This window comes from Scyliorhinus torazame, chromosome 14 (assembly GCF_047496885.1).
Source record: "Scyliorhinus torazame isolate Kashiwa2021f chromosome 14, sScyTor2.1, whole genome shotgun sequence".
NCBI lineage: Eukaryota > Metazoa > Chordata > Chondrichthyes > Carcharhiniformes > Scyliorhinidae > Scyliorhinus > Scyliorhinus torazame.
In genome coordinates, this window is record NC_092720.1 from 34,901,664 (window position 1) to 34,920,538 (window position 18,875).

An 18,875-nucleotide genomic window follows, 5' to 3' on the forward strand; every position below is an offset into this window, starting at 1 on the left:
CGTAACGCTGTGTGGGTCTGGAGTCACATGTAGGCCAGACCAGGTAAGGACGGCGGATTTCCTTCCCTGAAGGACATTAGTAAACCCAATCGGCCATGGTTTCATAGTCATCATTACATTTTCAATTCCAGATTTTTATTGAATTCAAATTTCACTATCTGTCATGGTGGGATTCGATCCTGGGACCCCAGAGCATTACGTTGCATCTCTGGATTACTAGTCCAGTGACAGTGCCACTACGCCACCGCCCCCTTGTGTCCTCCTTGTTTTTTGAATTAATTCACAAAGACAAGTTGTACCAGTAAAAATGTTCGATAGGTTCATTCAGTGCAACCATAGGCAGCTTAACAATTTACTGAACAAGCCTAGTTTCACTAAGTATTTGCTTGGTTCCCATTTGGAGGGATTGAAGCAGCACATGCGTGAAAGGGATGAATATCCAGTTCAAGTTACAAGGGTAATTATCGTTACACCCCTGGCTTATGCTGCTGTGCAAGTAGATGTAGGGAAGAGTGGGTCAGTTTCTATAAAAGTAAGAGGCCAGTTCCCTTATGGGAGCAACTGATGCCACTGAATCCAAGAAGGTATCTAGAGCAGTTCTGAAATTGTGGCCCCGCCCCTATTTCCAGTTCTCTCCAGCTTCGACAGTCGTCCAGACTCGAAACGTTAGGTCCCTTCTCCACAGACGCTATCAGACCTGCTGAGATTGTCCAGTATTTTCTGTTTTTGTTTCAGATTCCAGCATCCACAGTAATTTGCTTTAATCTAAATTTGTAAAGTAGGGACAAGCTAGTTTGACATGTTTCTTTATTCTCTAGGAGTGCTGACTCCTCTTTGATGCTGCTTATTTGACTTTGTTGTAAAACGAAATTAATACTTAAGGCACGAATAACAAAGTTTCTGGAACAGTTTTTAATCTGCATTTTTCATAGACACTCAGAGAAAAGTCAATATTTGAAATTTGTGCTACAACTTAAGTAGTTATGAGGCTATGCCTTGCCTTGCCTTGGGTTAAAAGGGTTAAAATAAGAATGTGATATTTAAACAGTGTTTTAGTAGTAATACATTAACTTTGGTCATTTTTTCTCCACAGCTTTCATAAGCAACATTCCCTATCTGTGTAAACATGTGAATCTGGGGGAAACGGATTCAGATACTAAAACCATTTACAGTGCAATACTAAACCTCATGGAAGATTCAGATAAAGCTGTCAGAATTGCATTTGGTGAAAAAATACATCATTTGTTAGAGTCTCAAGATGTTGAAAATCAGAGTTTACTGAAAGAGGTGAACAAAGTCAAATTTCTAAAGAAAAAGTTATGTAGTGACTTTGCGGCTTTGTTCTTCTGTTTTTGATATTTCAAAAAAATAATTGGCACATAAACGCTGATTATGATTCAGAGCTATTTAAGTATTTATCAGAAGTATTGTAGTTTATGGATACACATCTCCATTCGAATAGAACAATGAACTGCTTTGCTGTGTTTATTTGGAATATAAATGGAATGTATTTGACTGGAGTCTCACTGGGCGTTTATGTGCCTATGATGCCATTTAATATGGAATTATAAATTAATATCACTTGTATTTTTAAAAATTTAATTTTAGCTGCTTGTATCTAAACTGAAGGAAGCATATGCAATTGCTAAGATTTCAAGAAATAATGAGTTAAAAGATACACTAATTATTACAACCAGAGAAATTGGACGGTAAGCAATAAATCTCAGAACTTTCATGTAAAGTGTTACTTACCTCCAGAAGTGTGCTGCTGTAAATCTGGCAGAACAATTAAAAATATAGAATCAAGCCAGAATTATATGTTAAACATGTATATTAAACTGTATATATATATATATATATGTAAGCATGTATCATATGTTCCTCCCACTTCTGTTTCAAGATGTATTCCTCTCATTATGTCTCCATTGACATAAGGGAAACAGATTGCTTCCAAGTTTGGCTCGCATTGGTTTTCCACTTCCTGAAGAGTTACTTAATAATAATCTTTATTAGTGTCACAAGTAGGCTTACATTAACACTGCAATGAAGTTACTGTGAAAATCCCCCAGTCGCCACACTCCGGCGCCTGTTTGGGTACACAGAGGGAGAATTCAGATTGTCCAATTCACCTAACAGCACATCTTTCGGGACTTGTGGGAGGAAACCAGAGCACCCGGAGGAAACCAACGCAGACACGGGGAGAACGTGCAGATTCTGCATAGACAGTGACCCAAGCCAGGAATCGAACCCGGGTCCCCGGTGCTGTGAAGCAGGAGTGCTAACCACTGTGCTACCATGCCGCCTTGTGGTGGACATGTCTTGCTTCCAATCTGATCATACTCTGCAATCTCCTGTGTGGGGATTGTGTGCTCAAACATGGTTCAACAATTAACAGTTTTGTAATACTACAAACCTGTTGTATTAGTGATCTGCCTTTGAGCAGATGATAGAATGCCCAGCAAACCATAATGTTGCCAAAGCATCTTCTTGGTTCCTCCAAGCTGCTTGGAGATTAAAATGCAGATACCAATCACTGAACAACAGAGAAGAGTGTAAATTCATCATTATTTGTTAAGATGGTTTTTACTCCAGTTATGTGCATAAACGTCAGCAATAAGTTAAAAATATCCATACATAAGAATATATATATGTGTACTGTTTTCCTTTTTAATGTTGTAAAATAGAGCTGCCAGAGGAGACCTGGTTCCATTGGCCCTTTTGCACCTGTGTCACTGCTTATTGTCAAAGTTCACGTTTGTTGCTGGTGCTGCATATACAGAGATCAGAGCACTAGCAGCAGCCAAAGGTATGAAGCTGCAGGCCTTCTTTAGCCAATACAAGAAACCCATATGCCAGGTGAGATTGCGGGGATACAACCAATATGCCTACACCATGTTAACTGTATAGTATTTCTTCTCTGTAATACGTTGTGTCCATTAGTCATTCTTTGATGGGACCCCCGCTGTGAACAGGTTGTTTTCAAACTTTAAAGTATGTGGACCACTGCATCATTAAACTACTCTTTAGGACACATCCCTGTGCTTAATTCTGAAAGATATAAATCCCGTGGGTCCTGGTTTTCCTCTCCACAGTCGCTATTGCTGCCTCGGAGGGAGTGGAACCTTACGACCCCAAACCTATCTCCGGGTCGCAACCCACAGTTTGGGAATCCCTGAGCTGGGAACCGAGTTTGGAGCATGGACCAAAAATGTTGGCTTCAGTCTTCCCAGTATTCAGTTGGAGGAAGTTTAGTTTGTCCATTTTTGGACATCGGATAAGTAGTCTGACAGTTTGACAACAGTGAATGTGTTGAGAGAGGTGATGGTGAGGTGGGGCTCGGTGTCGTCAGCAGCTACATCAAATTGTAATTGAGGTTATACAGCCAAATGCATTTACTACGAGTACGATCTTTATCTTTAAAATATGATAAACTTTTTAATTGAAATACCAAAATGAAAAAGTCCCTTTCTTACAGCAACCTGCAAAATAAAATGAATTATTGGAACATGGCAACTCACGTTTTACATTTTGAAATGCTGACATGAAGCCTCTGATTAGTTTCATACTTCTAACTAATTGACCAACTCTGGTTGCAATTCAGCTAAGATATACCCCGAATTCTTCTGAAAAAAATCTAATCTGAAATAAAGGACATGAATGAGTTTCTGAACTTCAGAACTGCCAATCAAAACACAAACTTTCCAAAGAACCTCATTATAAATGCTGATAGTGTAGATCACTTGGGTTGTATGTCCCAATTATTTTGAATAGTGTACGATTGCACAGAACTAACATTTTGCCCAACAAAATTTTCAGTTATTTCTGGTCAGAATGATACTAATGAATCTGCACTCTACAGCTATTATCGTATTAGTCTCGCCCTATTATTCAGCAACAAAAAGGTACATGCACTAACTTATGCATTTGATATGCTGGATTCTAAATGTGAATCCCTTGTTTCTTGCAGGTATTGAGTTTAACTCTTGAGTGCTGTGACCAACAAAAAGAATTTGTTCAAAAATAGTCATGGACAGAAATGCTTGACCTTTGTGCCATTCCTATATTCCTGTGTCTAATCGTGTCATTATAGAATTGCAAATACCTAAATATTGAAAGTTGTAATATGCAAATACATTTGGAATATAAATATGAATAATTACAATTTCATATATAATTAGTCAAGGTTACAAACGGTCATATTTGCATCAAATTAGGTGGGGTTGTGAAGGAAAAATAAATGGTATTGTAAGGTGAGCTACAAAAGCTATTTTGTTAATGATTGATTGTTTAGACATGGCTGTTCATGATGTTTATACGTCAATAGTATTTATTTGGCTATCGGGACATCCTGGAGATGTGAAAGGTACGATAAAAGGACACTTTTTTTTCTATTCAGCCACTCCTTTGTACAATTCTGTTCTGTGCAGTCAAAAAACTGTTATAATAATTATAAATATAATCTGGATATTGAATCTTGTGCCATTGCATTACTTGCAAGCAAACTAGGAAAAGGGCAGGATAATTTTAAATTATAGAAATACTGAAAAACTTAGCCACGTGATGTAAATAAATCTCTGCCTCAGAAGGTGGTGGAGATGGGGGTCACTAACTATTCTTAAACAAGAAGTAGAAATATTCTTGTTGGGCAAGGGAATCAAAGATTATTGAAGTTAGATGGGAATGTGGAATTTGAAACACAAACTTGTTAGCCATGATCTTATTAAATGATGGAGCAGGCTCGAGGGGCTGAATGGCCAACTTCTGCTCCTATTTCAAATGTTCGTAAACTTTTTCACATGCAAGTCTTAAGGGCATAAGTTAAGGGTATAAGATATGTACTGATATAGCCAAGTCTCTGCTGGGTATGATTCGTACACTGTTGTGGCCAGTGTTTCAGATTTGTATGGTTTTGAGAGTCCAACCCTGCTCTCAATTGCAATCTTAGTTGTGGATTAATCTGCTATTGCTAATATGTTGTTGTTTGTTTTGCAGTTTCTGGTGGAATCATTGCACACAAGACAGCTGGCAGCCAGTACTAGTATTGAGGGTCAGAGTAAAGAACTATGTCAGCGAGAGGCAGATCATCAGCGGCAGATTACACTTGGCATCTTATCTGAAGTGGCTCAAGTGTTTGATTTTCCAGATTTGAATCGTTTTCTCACTGTACGTAAATATTGTTGTGTTTCTCTAAATGGTAGTCTTCTGTCACCAGGCACACTGAAAGAACGTTTCACATATAAGATTTTATTTTATGGTATTTAAGCAAACTATTAAGGAATCATCAACAACAACCTATATTTATATAGCGCTTATAAAGTAGATAAATGTCCCAAGGTGCTTTACAGGAACATTTATAAAGAAAAAAAGCATGACACTGAGCCATGTAAGGACATGTTAGGTCAGATGACCGATAGGTTTGGTGAAGAGGTAGCTTTTATGCAATGTTTTCAAAGAGGAGAGGGAGCAGTGTCGGGAGAATATATTAAAACTTTAGGGTTTTGGCACCTGATGGCGCAACCACCATAGATAGAGCTATTGAAATTGGGAATGCTCAAGGGGTCAGAATTAGTAATAATATTATTGTCACAAGTAAGTTTACATTAACCCTGCAATGAAGTTAGTGTGAAAACCCCCTAGTCGCCACAGTCCGGCGCCTGCTCAGGTACACAGAGGGAGAATTCAGAATGTCCAATTCACCTAAGTATTTTGAGACTTGTGGGAGGAACACAGGGCACTCTGAATAAACCCACACAGACACTGGGAGAACATGCAGACTCTGCTCAATCAGTGACCAAAGCAGAAATCAAACCTGGGACCCTGGTGCTGTCAAGCAACAGGACGTAGATATCTCAGTGGGATTTAGGACTGGAGAAGACTGCAGCATTAGGGGAGGGCGAGACCATGGAGAGATTGTAAAACATGGCTGGGAATTTTAAAATCAGGGCGGGAGTCAATGTAAGTCAATGAAAACAAGGTGGCAGGTGAACAAGACTTGGTGTGAGATAACATGCGGGCAGCAGAACTTTGGATGACCGTAAGCCTACAGAGGGTAGAATGTGCCCAGAGTGCATTTGAATAATCAAGACTTGAGGTAGCAAAGGCATGAATAAGGGCTTCATCAGCAGATGAACAGACAGGTGAAGTTGGATGATGTTATGGAGATGGAAATAGACAATTTTAATAATACTGTGAATATAAGAAAAGCTCATCTGAGGCTCAGTAATGTTATTTATCTGAGAGCTTGAAGGTTGGAAGAGGAAGTTGCACATGTCTCTTTCAGAGTTGAGCTTGTGTTAACATTTGTCAAAATGAATGCAGGATAATCAGATTTCATGGAGATTTGGATAAATATGTGGATTTTCTTTTTGTTGATGTAGAAACTGCAGTTTTCTTTCCTCCTTCTTGAAGATGGTGCCACATTCCTCTTTGTGTGTGATGCCATATATTGCCACTAGGGAGACTATCCTGGTCATGGAACGTGTCACTTAACATCCATCATTGGATAGTGATCACAAATAGGAATCCTGGCTTATATTGAGACTAATGGTCAAACTAGGTTATTAGCTAGCTCAGAAAAGACTCCCATCTGCACTGTAGCAGATACGAAGATTGTCCTTTATGAGTTGTGGGTTCTATATTGAAGGGGAAACCACAATCTGTGGTGTCTGGTGTCAAAGCGTTTTAGAGAGGATAAAGTAAATTGAACCAAATTTAAAAATCTGGAATTAAAAGTCTAATGATGACTATGAAATCATTGTAAAATGTCATAAAAACCCATCTAGTTCACTAATGTCCTTTAGGGAAGGAAATCTGGCAACCGTACCTGGTCTGGCCTATATGTGACTCCAGATCGACAGCAATGTTACCATGAAAGTTACACTTGAATGCCCTCTGAGATGGGCAATAAATGCTAGCCCAGCCAGCGGCACTCATATCCCATGAACAAAAAAATAAATATTTAGGAGTCAGTTTGTAAATTAAATTTTGATCTAATTCAATCTTCTACAATTGTGGGTGGAAGCTTGACTTTTCCCCATTTCAGTTCATCTGTCGACATGGTCGAATGCAGGGCATTCCAGGAAAATCATGGTTATTTTAATAATGAGTGGAGAAATCATGGCCTACTACTTCTGAGTTCCAGGGCATCGTGACTGGGGTCTAACCCAAAGATGTGAGGTGCGTACCCTGACCCCGCACCCCAATCCTCCCCGCTTAGCTCAGAAACCTACTGTCTCCCTGGCTTCTCAAAGTGGCAGGACTTTTAAACTTACCTCTTCAGAGCAGCTAGCGTCATTAAAAATGGGATGCGGCTTCCTTGCCTCCGCCACAAGGCCTCCGGAACCTGTTGCACGACACCGTTCTCACCCGGCCCGAGTCAGTAAGTCGGGCGAGATAGGAGTGGCTTGATTTCAAGGTAAGAAACTGGTAGTGAGGGGACAATCTGACGCTGTTTGCCACTCCATGTAAGCTACAGGCCAGTATTACACTTGAATTCCTTATGCTTGCCTCCCCCAAACTCCAAAGTTCTCCCTCGTTAGCATTCATACTGACAAAAGGATATTCTTCAATCTATGCTGCTGTATGATGCAAATTGTATTTTATTTTCCAGCGTACCTTGCAATCTCTGTTGCCATATCTGGCTGCAAAGGCCAGTGCTACTTCCTCATTACTGATTCGGACCATAGCAAAACAGTTGAATGTTAATCGCCGAGAGATCTTGATCAACAACTTTAAATACATTTTTTCCCATCTGGTTTGCTCCTGCTCAAAGGATGAGCTTGAGCGTGGTCTCCATTATCTCCAGGTAAAAAGAGTATGTTTGTATTCAGTAAAAAGGGCTTTCAATATGGCACTGCTGGCTAAAAATCATTTGGTCGAATTAACTGATGAGAAGTGGTTAGAAAATTGGGGGCAGAGGTTATGATCTAAAATTGTTGAGCCTTGAAGTCTGTTCAGTGCCTTATTGAAAGGTGAGGTGCTGTTCCTTGAGTTTACATTGAGTTTAGAATGGGGGGGGGGAATGGTTGGAAAACACCACCCGTTCTCACGCTCAATCCTCTGCCCTTGTCCTGCACTATGGGCCGAGTGGCCTAATTCTGCTCCTGTGTCTTATGCATTATTTCACTTTCCTTCCTTTTGTTCTTTCCCCTCTCCCTTTCTCTGCCTTTTTACTTAAAACTTGCTACATGTACAACTTTTTTCCAATTCTGATGAAAGGTCATTGACCTGAAATATTAGCTGTTTCTCCCTTCACAAATTCTGCTTCTATTTTTATTTCAAATCTTCAGCTTCTGCAGAATTTTGCTTTTCATCAGCTTCAGACCCTGCATGTTTCATAAGACATAGGAGCAGAATTAGGCCACTCGGCCCATCGAGTCTGCTCCGCCATTCAATCATGGCTGATATTTTTCTCATCCCCTTTCTCCTGCCTTCTCCCCATAACCCCTGATCCCCTTATTAATCAAGACAACTCATCTATCAAGCTGGATCTCGGAAAATCTGTGATGATCACTCCTGAAAAGGCAGGGAAACCTCCAGGTTTCAATACTCCATTGAGATGGGAGTCAGGAAGTCATGCAGATCATCCAGTATCTTCTCTGGAGACTTTTAAAATATTGCGAGCCATCCATTGCTCACCAGTGGCTGGACAAATATCTCCTTCCAGCTTTCAGAAACATCCTTCAGTTTATTTTTTTCTGTTCCTTTTCCTTCCACATTTTTGTTTCTTAAATTTGTTTTTGACATAATGTACCCCTCTCCATCCAGGGGCTGGTTTAGCACAGTGGGATAAACAGCTGGCTTGTAATGCAGAACAATGCCAGCAGCACGGGTTCAATCCCCGTACCGGCCTCCCCGAACAGGCGGCGGAATGTGGCGACTAGGGGCTTTTCACAGTAACTTCACTGAAGCCTACTTGTGACAATAAGCGATTATTATTTCATTCCAGCGACAGGACAGAAGGATTTCCCATTATGTACTGTTTTTCACATGACGGGATTTTTGCTCCTCTTACTGTTTTTTTTAAAGAATGAAACTGAACTTGAACTGGGCAGCCTTCTCAGACAAGATTTTCAGGGGTTACATAATGAACTATTGCTGCGTATAGGAGAGCACTATCAGCAGGTTTTCAATGGACTGGCCATCCTGGCTGCTTCAGCGTCTAGAAATGATCAACACCAGGCACCCAGAGACATTACTTCCCCGGAGTTAATGGTAAGGAAATGTAGCACACATGCATCTATTTTAGACTGTTCTTGTTGATATGCTGGTTTTATAATATAAAATACAGTAGGTTACCTCGGCTCGGTCAACATTGTTTCATTTTAAAGCCATTCATAAAATAGAGATTGAATATCCATTGAATGTTGCGACATTCACTGTAACATCATTTGTCACAGACCTGTTCTGTGGCCTGCGTGTCCCAAATTTCATAGAAATTATTTCATAGAAATTACAGTGCAGAAGGAGGCCATTCGGCCCATCGAGTCTGCACTGGCTCTTGGAAAGAGCACCCTACCCAAGGTCCACACCTCCACCCTATCCCCATAACCCAGTAACCCCACCTAACACTAAGGGAAATTTTGGACACTAAGGGCAATTTATCATGGCCAATCCACCTAACCTGCACATCTTTGGATTGTGGGAGGAAACCGGAGCACCCGGAGGAAACCCACGCACACACGGGGAGGATGTGCAGACTCCGCACAGACAGTGACCCAAGCCGGAATCGAACCTGGGACCCTGGAGCTGTGAAGCAACTGTGCTATCCACAATGCTATCGTGCTGCCCTTCGTGCATGGCATTTTCCCCCACTGCTGTTGGGATCAGGGCACCACTACTGGGGTTCTCTTCTGTTGCTTCTCTGCCCTCTGCTCCGTGTCTCCTTCCAGCTTCCAGAACGTTTCCTTTCACGTTCCCGTCCTCAGCCCTGAAGTCCCTCTTTCCTGTCCAGCTCCTATTCCCATGCTCCATTCTCACCTTTTGAAGTCCAGGTGCAAGCTGCCACCACTTGGGACTTCAGCTGGCTCCTGTTCTCCCTCGCTCCTGTTCCTGCTCCCTGCAAGCACTGATATCCTGGAGCTTCTCCTGCAGTTATTTGCAATGACCAGCGTCTGCCACTAGATGGAGTCTGATCAAATCTGAAACCAAGCAGCTGGTGAGCGTAACCGTTGTTCATTTATATTCTATTTCTTTTATATTTTGAATTTGTTTTATTTTAAAGATTATTTCATTTAGGAATGTGCAGAATTTCAACTTATAACTTTATTTCAGATGAGAAAGATCCTAACTCCAGTATTTCCTTTATATTTAGTGCTTTATTTTATTTCACAATTATTTCAGCTTGGCATGCACAGTACTGCACCTGTACAGTATTTCAACATGTACATTGGCTTTTTCCCAACAAGAAATGTCCAAAAGATCCTAACTCCAGTTTTAACATTTTGGAACTTATGAAGTTGTTTCACTTAAAATTGTGATTTTCGGGAAAGCAATCCCAACTTTGAGTGAGAGCTTACTGAGTAATTTCTTGTTTAAAGTTTTAGTGGCGTTTCTGAAAAGTGCAACTTTTTGTGAAACAATTTTAAGTGTAAAACCAATGTCAAATTTGTGGCTGCGTTCTGTAGAACCTTTCCCAGTAAGAAAACAAAATTAAAACGTTATGCTGTGAATCACAGAATTGATATGTTGCAGAAGAAGGCCATTTGGCCCATCGTGTCTACACTAGCTCTCCAAATGAGCATTATGACTTCATGCCATTCTCCTGCCATTTCCCCATGCACATTGTTTCTATTCATAATCATCCAATGCCGTCTTGAATGTGTCGACTGAACCTGCCTCCACCACGTCCAGGCAATGTATCATTCAGACCCGAACCACTCGCTGTGTGAAGAGGCTTTTCCCTTCAGCACATTTTGCCTCCCCACCAAGTCAAACTCTTTCCTACTCACTGCTTCCCTGCCTGACTCTCGCCACTCCCTGTCCTCCACCCTCGCTGCGAGTGTCCTGGCCAGATGAAGAGTGTCTCAGGGAGTAGAAGTTGCTCCAAATCTTATTACTAGATGACTATATTAGCCCTGTTATATCTGCAACTTTAAAGTAAAAATGACACTGAAGGAAACAACTTAAGATGACGCCTTATTGCATTATGATTTAAGATTGGGGTGTCTAATCTATTTGCAAAGTGATCCAAAAACATTTCAGAGTCATTGCTCCAGTCCACTGGGCCAGTGAACTGCTGTGATATAGTTGAGTCTTGGCTGTCCAGATGCTCAATTTGAAGTTAAATATAATGATATGAAGTAACAAACATTAGTTAGTCAGTAACCCAGCACATGTTTTACTTGAAGTTAAAACATATTCAGGATCTGTTCAACCCTGATTTTTAAAAAAGAAGTTAACTTTTTTCCAGGCAGACTACTTGCAACCCAAATTGTTGGGGATCCTGGCCTTTTTTAACATGCATCTACTGAGTTCCAGTGTTGGAATGAATGATAAGAAGATGGTATGTAAATTCTACGCTGGCACCCTATGGTTTTCAGATGAAGGTTTTTGAGGAACTTATACGAAAGCAGTTATTAGTGTGTTTTTTTTTACAGGCTATGAACAGTTTAATGTCTTTAATGAAATTGATGGGACCAAAACACATTAGTTCAGTCCGGGTAAAGATGATGACTACTCTGAGGACAGGCCTCCGATACAGGGATGAATTTCCTGAATTATGCTGCAGGTATGTTTTGAAATGCAGCCTTTCACTTTGAATGAATGGAAACGCAACATTGAATTTTATTGCAGTTCTAACATTTAAAAGAAAAATTATCTTTCTAAAACAAAACAAATCTGAATTATCATGGAATCCCTACAGTGCAGAAAGCAGGCCATTCGGCCCATTGAGTCTGCACCAACTCTCTGAAGCAGCAGCTCACCTGGGCCCAAACCCCACCCTTTCCCCGTAACCCAGTAACCTCACCTTAACTTTTGGACACCAAGCGACAATTTTAATATGGCCAATCTACCTAACTTGCACATCTTTGGACTGTGGGAGGAAACTGGAGCAGCCAGAGGAAACCCGCGCAGACACTGGGAGAAAGTGCAAACTTCACACAGGCAGTCACCCAAGGACAGAATCGAACCCGATTCCCTGGTGCTGTGAGGCAACAGTGCTAACCACTGTGCCACCGTGCTGCCTGGTAAGCATCCCTGTTGAGCATCCCCAATTTTGAGTGGTGGTCTTGCCTTCAGCTACTTCAGCTCCATGCTTTGAAATTCTTTCCCTAAACCCTCTGCCTCACTACTACTCTTTCCTCCTTTAGAACCCGCATTAAAACCTACCACCCACCAAGCTTAGGACCGTCTTCCCTAATGATACTTTATGTGGCTAATTGTCCAATCTTGCTTTATAACTCTGTTATTGTTACTGTCGTTGAAGCAAAATAAAATTTTGTATAACAGTCAGAAAACTGAGAATCTGATGCCAATTTTGTCTATAAGTTGAACTTGTGTCAGTACTATCTGAGATATTAAAACAATGAAGAAACAGTTGTAGAAATTAAACAAGAAAGCAGACAGTGAGACAAGACCAGCATATAGCAAAATAACTAAGGGAATCTAAATGTGCTAAACTAGATCGAGCATGGCTTCACTGTTATTATGCAGTGGGATTGTCCTAATATCCTGTGCTGATAGAGAAGTGGCATTTCCATTAACATCTTAGAACAATGAAGCCATTTATAGGTTATTAAAGAAATTTTTTTTTAGGATAATAAAGAGCTGTCAATGACAGGTGAGAGGCTCTCAGTGGATGTGTCAACAGTTGAACCAGCCAAAGAGAATTTTGTGGAATTCCAGGAAACCGAGTAATTTCCCCAAAAAGACGACCATGAAAATGTTATTCCAGGGTAATTGACTATGTAGAGGAACAAACTAAAAGAAGAAAAGAAATGTAACTTTGCGCATGATCACTGCATTCTTTCCTCAACTGTATTTCGCTCCATTTATAGTGCAATGTATGATCGCTTTGTAACCATATTCTCTTTTAACCATAAAATCTTGGGTGTACTTGACTGATAACTCTGTTACTGTTATATATACCGTTGCTGTGAAAAGCCTGAGGCAGCTCTGTCAGCCGATCACGTGATTGCTTGTGAGGAGTTTCCTTGGTGATTGGAGAAGATACAAGACTAGAGAGGAAACAAATCTCACCTAAGTTTTCACATTTATTTTTATTTTCTATGTTCTCGCAACTGCAATGGTTTATCAGCATGGAGACACGGAGGGAATGGTATAAAATGGAATCTTGAAATAACTCATCTTAACTTCCAAGAAGCTTATCCTGATCTGTATCAAGATTTATTATTCTTATTTCTTGAGTGATTTTTTTCATGAACTTTCTCTTTAGTTTTCATGGCTTATTTTATTTGTTATAAAGTTTTAACATGTTTCTTATTTAATGGCAGTTTGTTAATTAAACCTCTTGCTTTCAGAGCATGGGATTGCTTTGTGCGCTGCCTCGATCCCAGTTACCTGGGAGCCCTTCTCAGTCAAGTGATTGTGGCTCTGCTGCCTCTTATGTCCATTCAGCCAAAGGAGACTGCTGGAATATTTCGCTATCTTATTGTGGAGAACAGGTAAATTAACTCTCACGTGATTTTTTTTTTAAAACAAATTTGGGCAACATTTAGGTTGCACTCAATGATCCAGATTTAGCAGTGATGGTAGTGGTGAGATTGCCAGTGATCTCTGTCTTCACTCCACTGAAACTGACAGCAACTTCGGGAGTCTGCGCGGTTTGACATGGAAATCTAGAAGTTGCAGTCAGTGCTTCTTCACTCCTCCAAAGGTGGCACTGTTGAGGAGCCCTCCACCTCCCAGTGCAATTCCTAAACAGCCTGTGAATTGATGAAAACTTTTAGGTTATTAGTCTTGCTTTAAAAACACTTGAAAAAAGTCAGTCAAACAAAAGCAAAATACTGAGGATGTTGAAAATCTGTAATAAAAACAGAAGTGCTGCAAAAAAAGCAGAGAGAAACGGTTTAATGTTTCGAGTCTAATGTGACTCTTCGGAGATGAAAGAAGAAATAAAAACCAACATGGTGTGATTGGGTGAGTGTGTATGTGTTGCTGTGTGGTGGTGGGAATATGTGGGAAAACAGACTGGGCATAAGGCAGGCTTGCACTCGCCTGCATACACTCACTCAGTGTAATGCATTGCCCTTCACACACTCAGTGCTAAGAACTGCCCTCCATGCACTCCCTCAGTCACTCACTTCAACACACACACACACACACACACTTCCCTGGGTCAGACGTGGCCTCGTCCTCCCTCTTGAAGAAAATTGAGGCTTCCCCCCCCCCACTTTGCTCTCTCTCGCTCTCAGACACACACTTTCTCACACACAGACATACAAACACTATCTCTTGCACATACACACTCACTTTCTCTCACATACACACTCACTTTTTTCTCTCACACACTCTCTTATTCACACAATCTCTCACGCTCACACACTCTCCTTAACACACACAACACTCTCACACACACACACGTGCGCACTTCCCCCTGCGCTCTCTCACGTGCGCGCGCACACGTAGCCAGATTCTACCTCAACCTGGCACTCGCTTTCCCTCTCGCCGTCACTTGCCCCCAAGCCTGTCTGCCCAGGTTCCCACCCGCCATGATTCCTGTCAGTCTGCCTGCCCCGGCACCTGTCCGCCTAGGTACCCCCCAGCTATGACCAACCCATAAAACTATAAAGTGTAGGAGCAGAAGTAGGCCATTCGACCAGTCGGGTCTGCTCCACCATTCAATGAGATGGTGACTGATCTGATATGATAATCCTCAACTTTACTTTTCCACCTTATCCCTATAACCCTTACCTCCCTTACTGATTAAATATCTCAGTCTTGATCATATTTAATGACCCAGTCTCGACAGCTCTCTGTGGTAAAGAACTCCATAGATACACTACCCTCTGCGAGAAGAAATTCTTGCTCATCTCTGTCTTAAATGGGCAACACCTGACTCTGAAATTATGCCCTCTAGTCCTAGACACTGCCACATGGGGAAAAAACCTCTTAGCATCCCTCCTGTCAAACCTCCTGAGAATCCTATGTTTCAATAAGGTCACCTCTCATTCTTCTAATCGCCGATGAGTACAGGCCCATCCTACTCGATCGCTTCTCATAAGAAAATCCCTCCATATCTGGGATCAATCTAGTGAACCTTCTCTGGACTGCATCCAAGGCCAGCATATAGTTCCCTGTATAAGGGGACCAAAACAGTTCAACATATTCCAGGTGTGGCCCAACTAGTGTTGCTCTTTTTAGCCTTCGTTTTATTAGCTCTGATTATGTCACCTTTGCTCACGAGTCGCCAGGTATCTTTCTGATACCGCCACGTGGTTCAAGCTCGAGTTATGATTAATAAGTCAGCACACCGCTTAGTAAGATTGAAATCAACGGTCATTTATTATGTACAGCAATAAACACTTACACAATAATCCTACTATCTATATCACTACCTACCACTACTGGCCAATACTTAACTTTTGGGGATGGCCCACCAGGTCAGGGAAATGAATGGTTTATCGAATTGGATCTGGCCTGCGGGATTCAAAGGCTGATACGGGTCGATGGCTAGGAGTCTCTATCGGGTAGCGATCGCTGGAGTCAAACTTACAGTTTCTGGTCGATGTTCGTGCGAAGGTTGCGAGCAGAAGAAGGGAGAGAGAGAGAGATCTGAACTTGGCCCCTCAATTTATAGGGCCCAGGGGCTTCCCGCCTCTCGGAGCGGCCCTTGACCCAGAGTCCCAAGTGATTGGACTTGTTCCCAATCACTGGGTTCGATATGCTCCAATAATGGGGCGATACCTCGATCGGGGGGGTGGTCGTTCACCTGTCTTTGTTTCGGCCACTGCAGGCGCCGAGAGGTCTGGCCCGGCAATCAATTGCTAATATGTTGCAATTGTTCCCGGGGATAGCCGATTAAACTGCAGATATCTGTGTTGATGTGCTGCTAATAGTCGTAGGTATCGATCTGGGTCGATTTCCCCAGAGCCGAATACGCTATTCTGTCTGCAGCTGTCCGTTTGTATCCTGTTGGCTGCTTTTCCCATCAGCCTTTTCGGTTAGCCATTTTATATCGGGTTTTGGCCAAATTAATAGGGAATCAGCCATTTTAGGTGGCTACACTAGTGCCTTATATGGTTTTAGCACGACTTCCCGATTTTTATACACCATTCCCTTTGAAATAAAGGGAATGATTTCAATCATTTGCCTTACCTATTGCCCATTGAACTTGCATGCTAGCTTTGTGTGATTTATGCACAAGGACCCCCAAAAATAAAATTTGTACCTCTGAAGAATGATGGAGGGTTTTCGATGATAATGATTCCGAATCAACTCCAAGATATGCCGAAACCTCAGACGAGGAACTTGGGAATTAGGAGCACAAGTAGACAATTCAGCCCTTGAAGTCTGCTCCACCATTCAATCAGATCGTGGCTGATCTCTTCCTGGTCTTAAATCCATCTTCCTGCCTTTAGTCTGATTTTTAAATCAGAAATATATAGCCATATCCCTTTAGCCTGATTTTTAAACCAGAAATCTATATATCTCCTCATTTAATGATTCAGACTCCACTGCACTATGGAGCAGCGAGTTCCAAAAATTCACCACCCTTTGCGAAACGTAGTTCCGCCTCATATCCGTTTTAAATCCACCGCTTCTCAACCTATATCTGTGAACCTCTCGTTCAGGTTGCCTCACAAAGGGGAACATTTGGTCTTTGTTTACTTTACAATCCCTCTTGGTATTTTATACACCTCGATCAGATCCTCCCTCATTCTTCTATAACCCCAAACTGTTCAATCTCTCCTCATACGTCAACCCTTTCATCCCCGGAATATATCTGCTGAACCCCTCCTGAACTGCCTTGAATGCCACCACTTCCTTCCTCAAATAAGGAGACCAAAGCTGGACAGAATACCCCTGATGTGGTCTCACCAACACCCTATGCAGTTACAACAACATTTCTCGACTTTTAAACTCCAGTCCTTTTGCAATAAACAGTAAAATTCCATTTGCCTTTTTATTACATGCTGTACGTGCATACGGACTTTCTGCGAAGTCAGGTGGTCTCTGAGATTCACAGCGACAATTATATTACCTCTTTTTAAACGCTCTGCTATTGCATCCTTTATAATACGAAGTCTTACAACACCAGGTTAAAGTCCAACAGGTTTGTTTCGATGTCACTGCATGTACTATGCAGGCACATCGAAACAAACCTGTTGGACTTTAACCTGTTGTTGTAAGACTTTGTACTGTGCTCACCCCAGTCCAACGCCGGCATCTCCACATCCTTTATAATGGACTCTAACATTCTCCCAATAACAGATGTTAAGCCAACTGGCTGACCTTTTTTTTTGTCTCCCTCCCTTTTTGAACATCCCTCTCCCAATGAACTTCTGCTCTGTGCTCTCCAAAGATATTCAAAACTTCCCCAGCAACTGATCACGTTTCACTCATCCAATCACAAGCTGGTTTCACCCTACTTTGGCTGCTGATAGAGTCACCAGTATCCTATCAGCTGTAAATGCATGGGAAAAAAACAGCCTGTGATTGGCTGAGCGCCTCCAAGCATTTTTTGACATTCTTTCCAGGAGGTTTTGGAGTTGAACTGTTACCTATACCATGAGAATGTGGCAGCCCACTTGAAAATGCCTTCTGTGTCTCGGGCAAGCCTGCTTTGAAGCTTAACTCTTCAACTGTGCCGTTGACCATTATTTATAATAATAATCTTTATTAATGTCACAAGTAGACTTACATTAACACTGCAATGAAGTTACTGTGAAAATCCCCCAGTCGCCACACTCCGGCGCCTGTTCAGGTACACTGAGGGAGAATTCAAAATGTCCAATTCAACTGACAAGCACGTCTATCGGGACCTGCGGGAGGAAATTGGAGCACCCGGAGGAAACCCATGCAGGCACAGGGCGAACGTGCAGACTCCGCACAGATAGTGACCCAAGCCGGGAATCGAACCCGGGTTCCCGGCGCTGTGAAGTACCTTGTAATGTTTTGCAACAACAAAATCACTATAAATTCCAGTTTTGTCTGTTGTCATTTTTTCTAATCTTATTGCATAAACTATCTCGAGAAAAAAAGATGTGCATTTAAAAAGCACGTTTTACAACCAGCGGATGTCTCAAAGCACTTTACAGCCAATGAAGTAGCTTTGAAGTGTAGTCATTGTTGTAAGAGAGGAAACACAGCAGCCAAGCTGTGTGAGGTAAACTCTCACAAACAGCAATGTGGTGATGACCAATGATCTGTTTTTGTGATGTAGATTGAGGGAAATATATTGGCCAGTACACCAGGGATATCAATGATAAATAACTTTGTTGAAGTCATGCCATGGGGTTCTTTACATTCACCCGAGCAGGTAGATGGGGCTCCGGAATAACTTCTCGTCGGAAACGCTATTGCACTCCCTCAGTACTGCATTGACGTGACAGCCTTGGAATGGGACTTGAACCCAGAACCTTTGAATCAGGGTGAGAGTCTGACCAACCGAGTGCCATGGCTAACTTAGCATGTGTAGATGTGACCTGAGCAACTTTTTTTGTGGCTATTTCAGAGCTGAGGTAAAAGATTTTCTCCATGAGATTTACTTTTTGCCGGAACACCCTGATTTTACTGAGATCCAGAAGGTTCTGCAGGATTATAGAAAGGTGAGCCTTTTACTCAGTGTGTTCGTAATTGGTCTGTTGATTAAAGTTTCACTAAAAATGTTTTGGCTAAATGTATGGGGATGCAGAATTATAATCAGGGAACCTAACAGGTAGTTTCAGCATACCATTTGTTCGTGAAGATTT

General features: G+C 41.6%; 1 protein-coding gene across 2 annotated transcripts in view; it reads left to right on the plus strand.

Annotated features, from left to right (window-relative positions):
- Window positions 1-18,875, plus strand: part of LOC140389628 (serine/threonine-protein kinase ATR-like) — a 119,840-nt gene that overhangs the window by 28,836 nt on the left and 72,129 nt on the right. For both annotated transcript variants that reach the window (XM_072473911.1, XM_072473912.1), the window contains exons 11-20: window positions 1,094-1,287; window positions 1,609-1,709; window positions 2,685-2,856; window positions 4,993-5,163; window positions 7,610-7,804; window positions 9,028-9,213; window positions 11,411-11,503; window positions 11,598-11,728; window positions 13,482-13,625; window positions 18,638-18,731. In XM_072473911.1, the coding sequence (XP_072330012.1) occupies window positions 1,094-1,287; window positions 1,609-1,709; window positions 2,685-2,856; window positions 4,993-5,163; window positions 7,610-7,804; window positions 9,028-9,213; window positions 11,411-11,503; window positions 11,598-11,728; window positions 13,482-13,625; window positions 18,638-18,731 (1,481 nt within the window). The remainder of the gene's footprint in view (window positions 1-1,093; window positions 1,288-1,608; window positions 1,710-2,684; window positions 2,857-4,992; window positions 5,164-7,609; window positions 7,805-9,027; window positions 9,214-11,410; window positions 11,504-11,597; window positions 11,729-13,481; window positions 13,626-18,637; window positions 18,732-18,875) is intronic.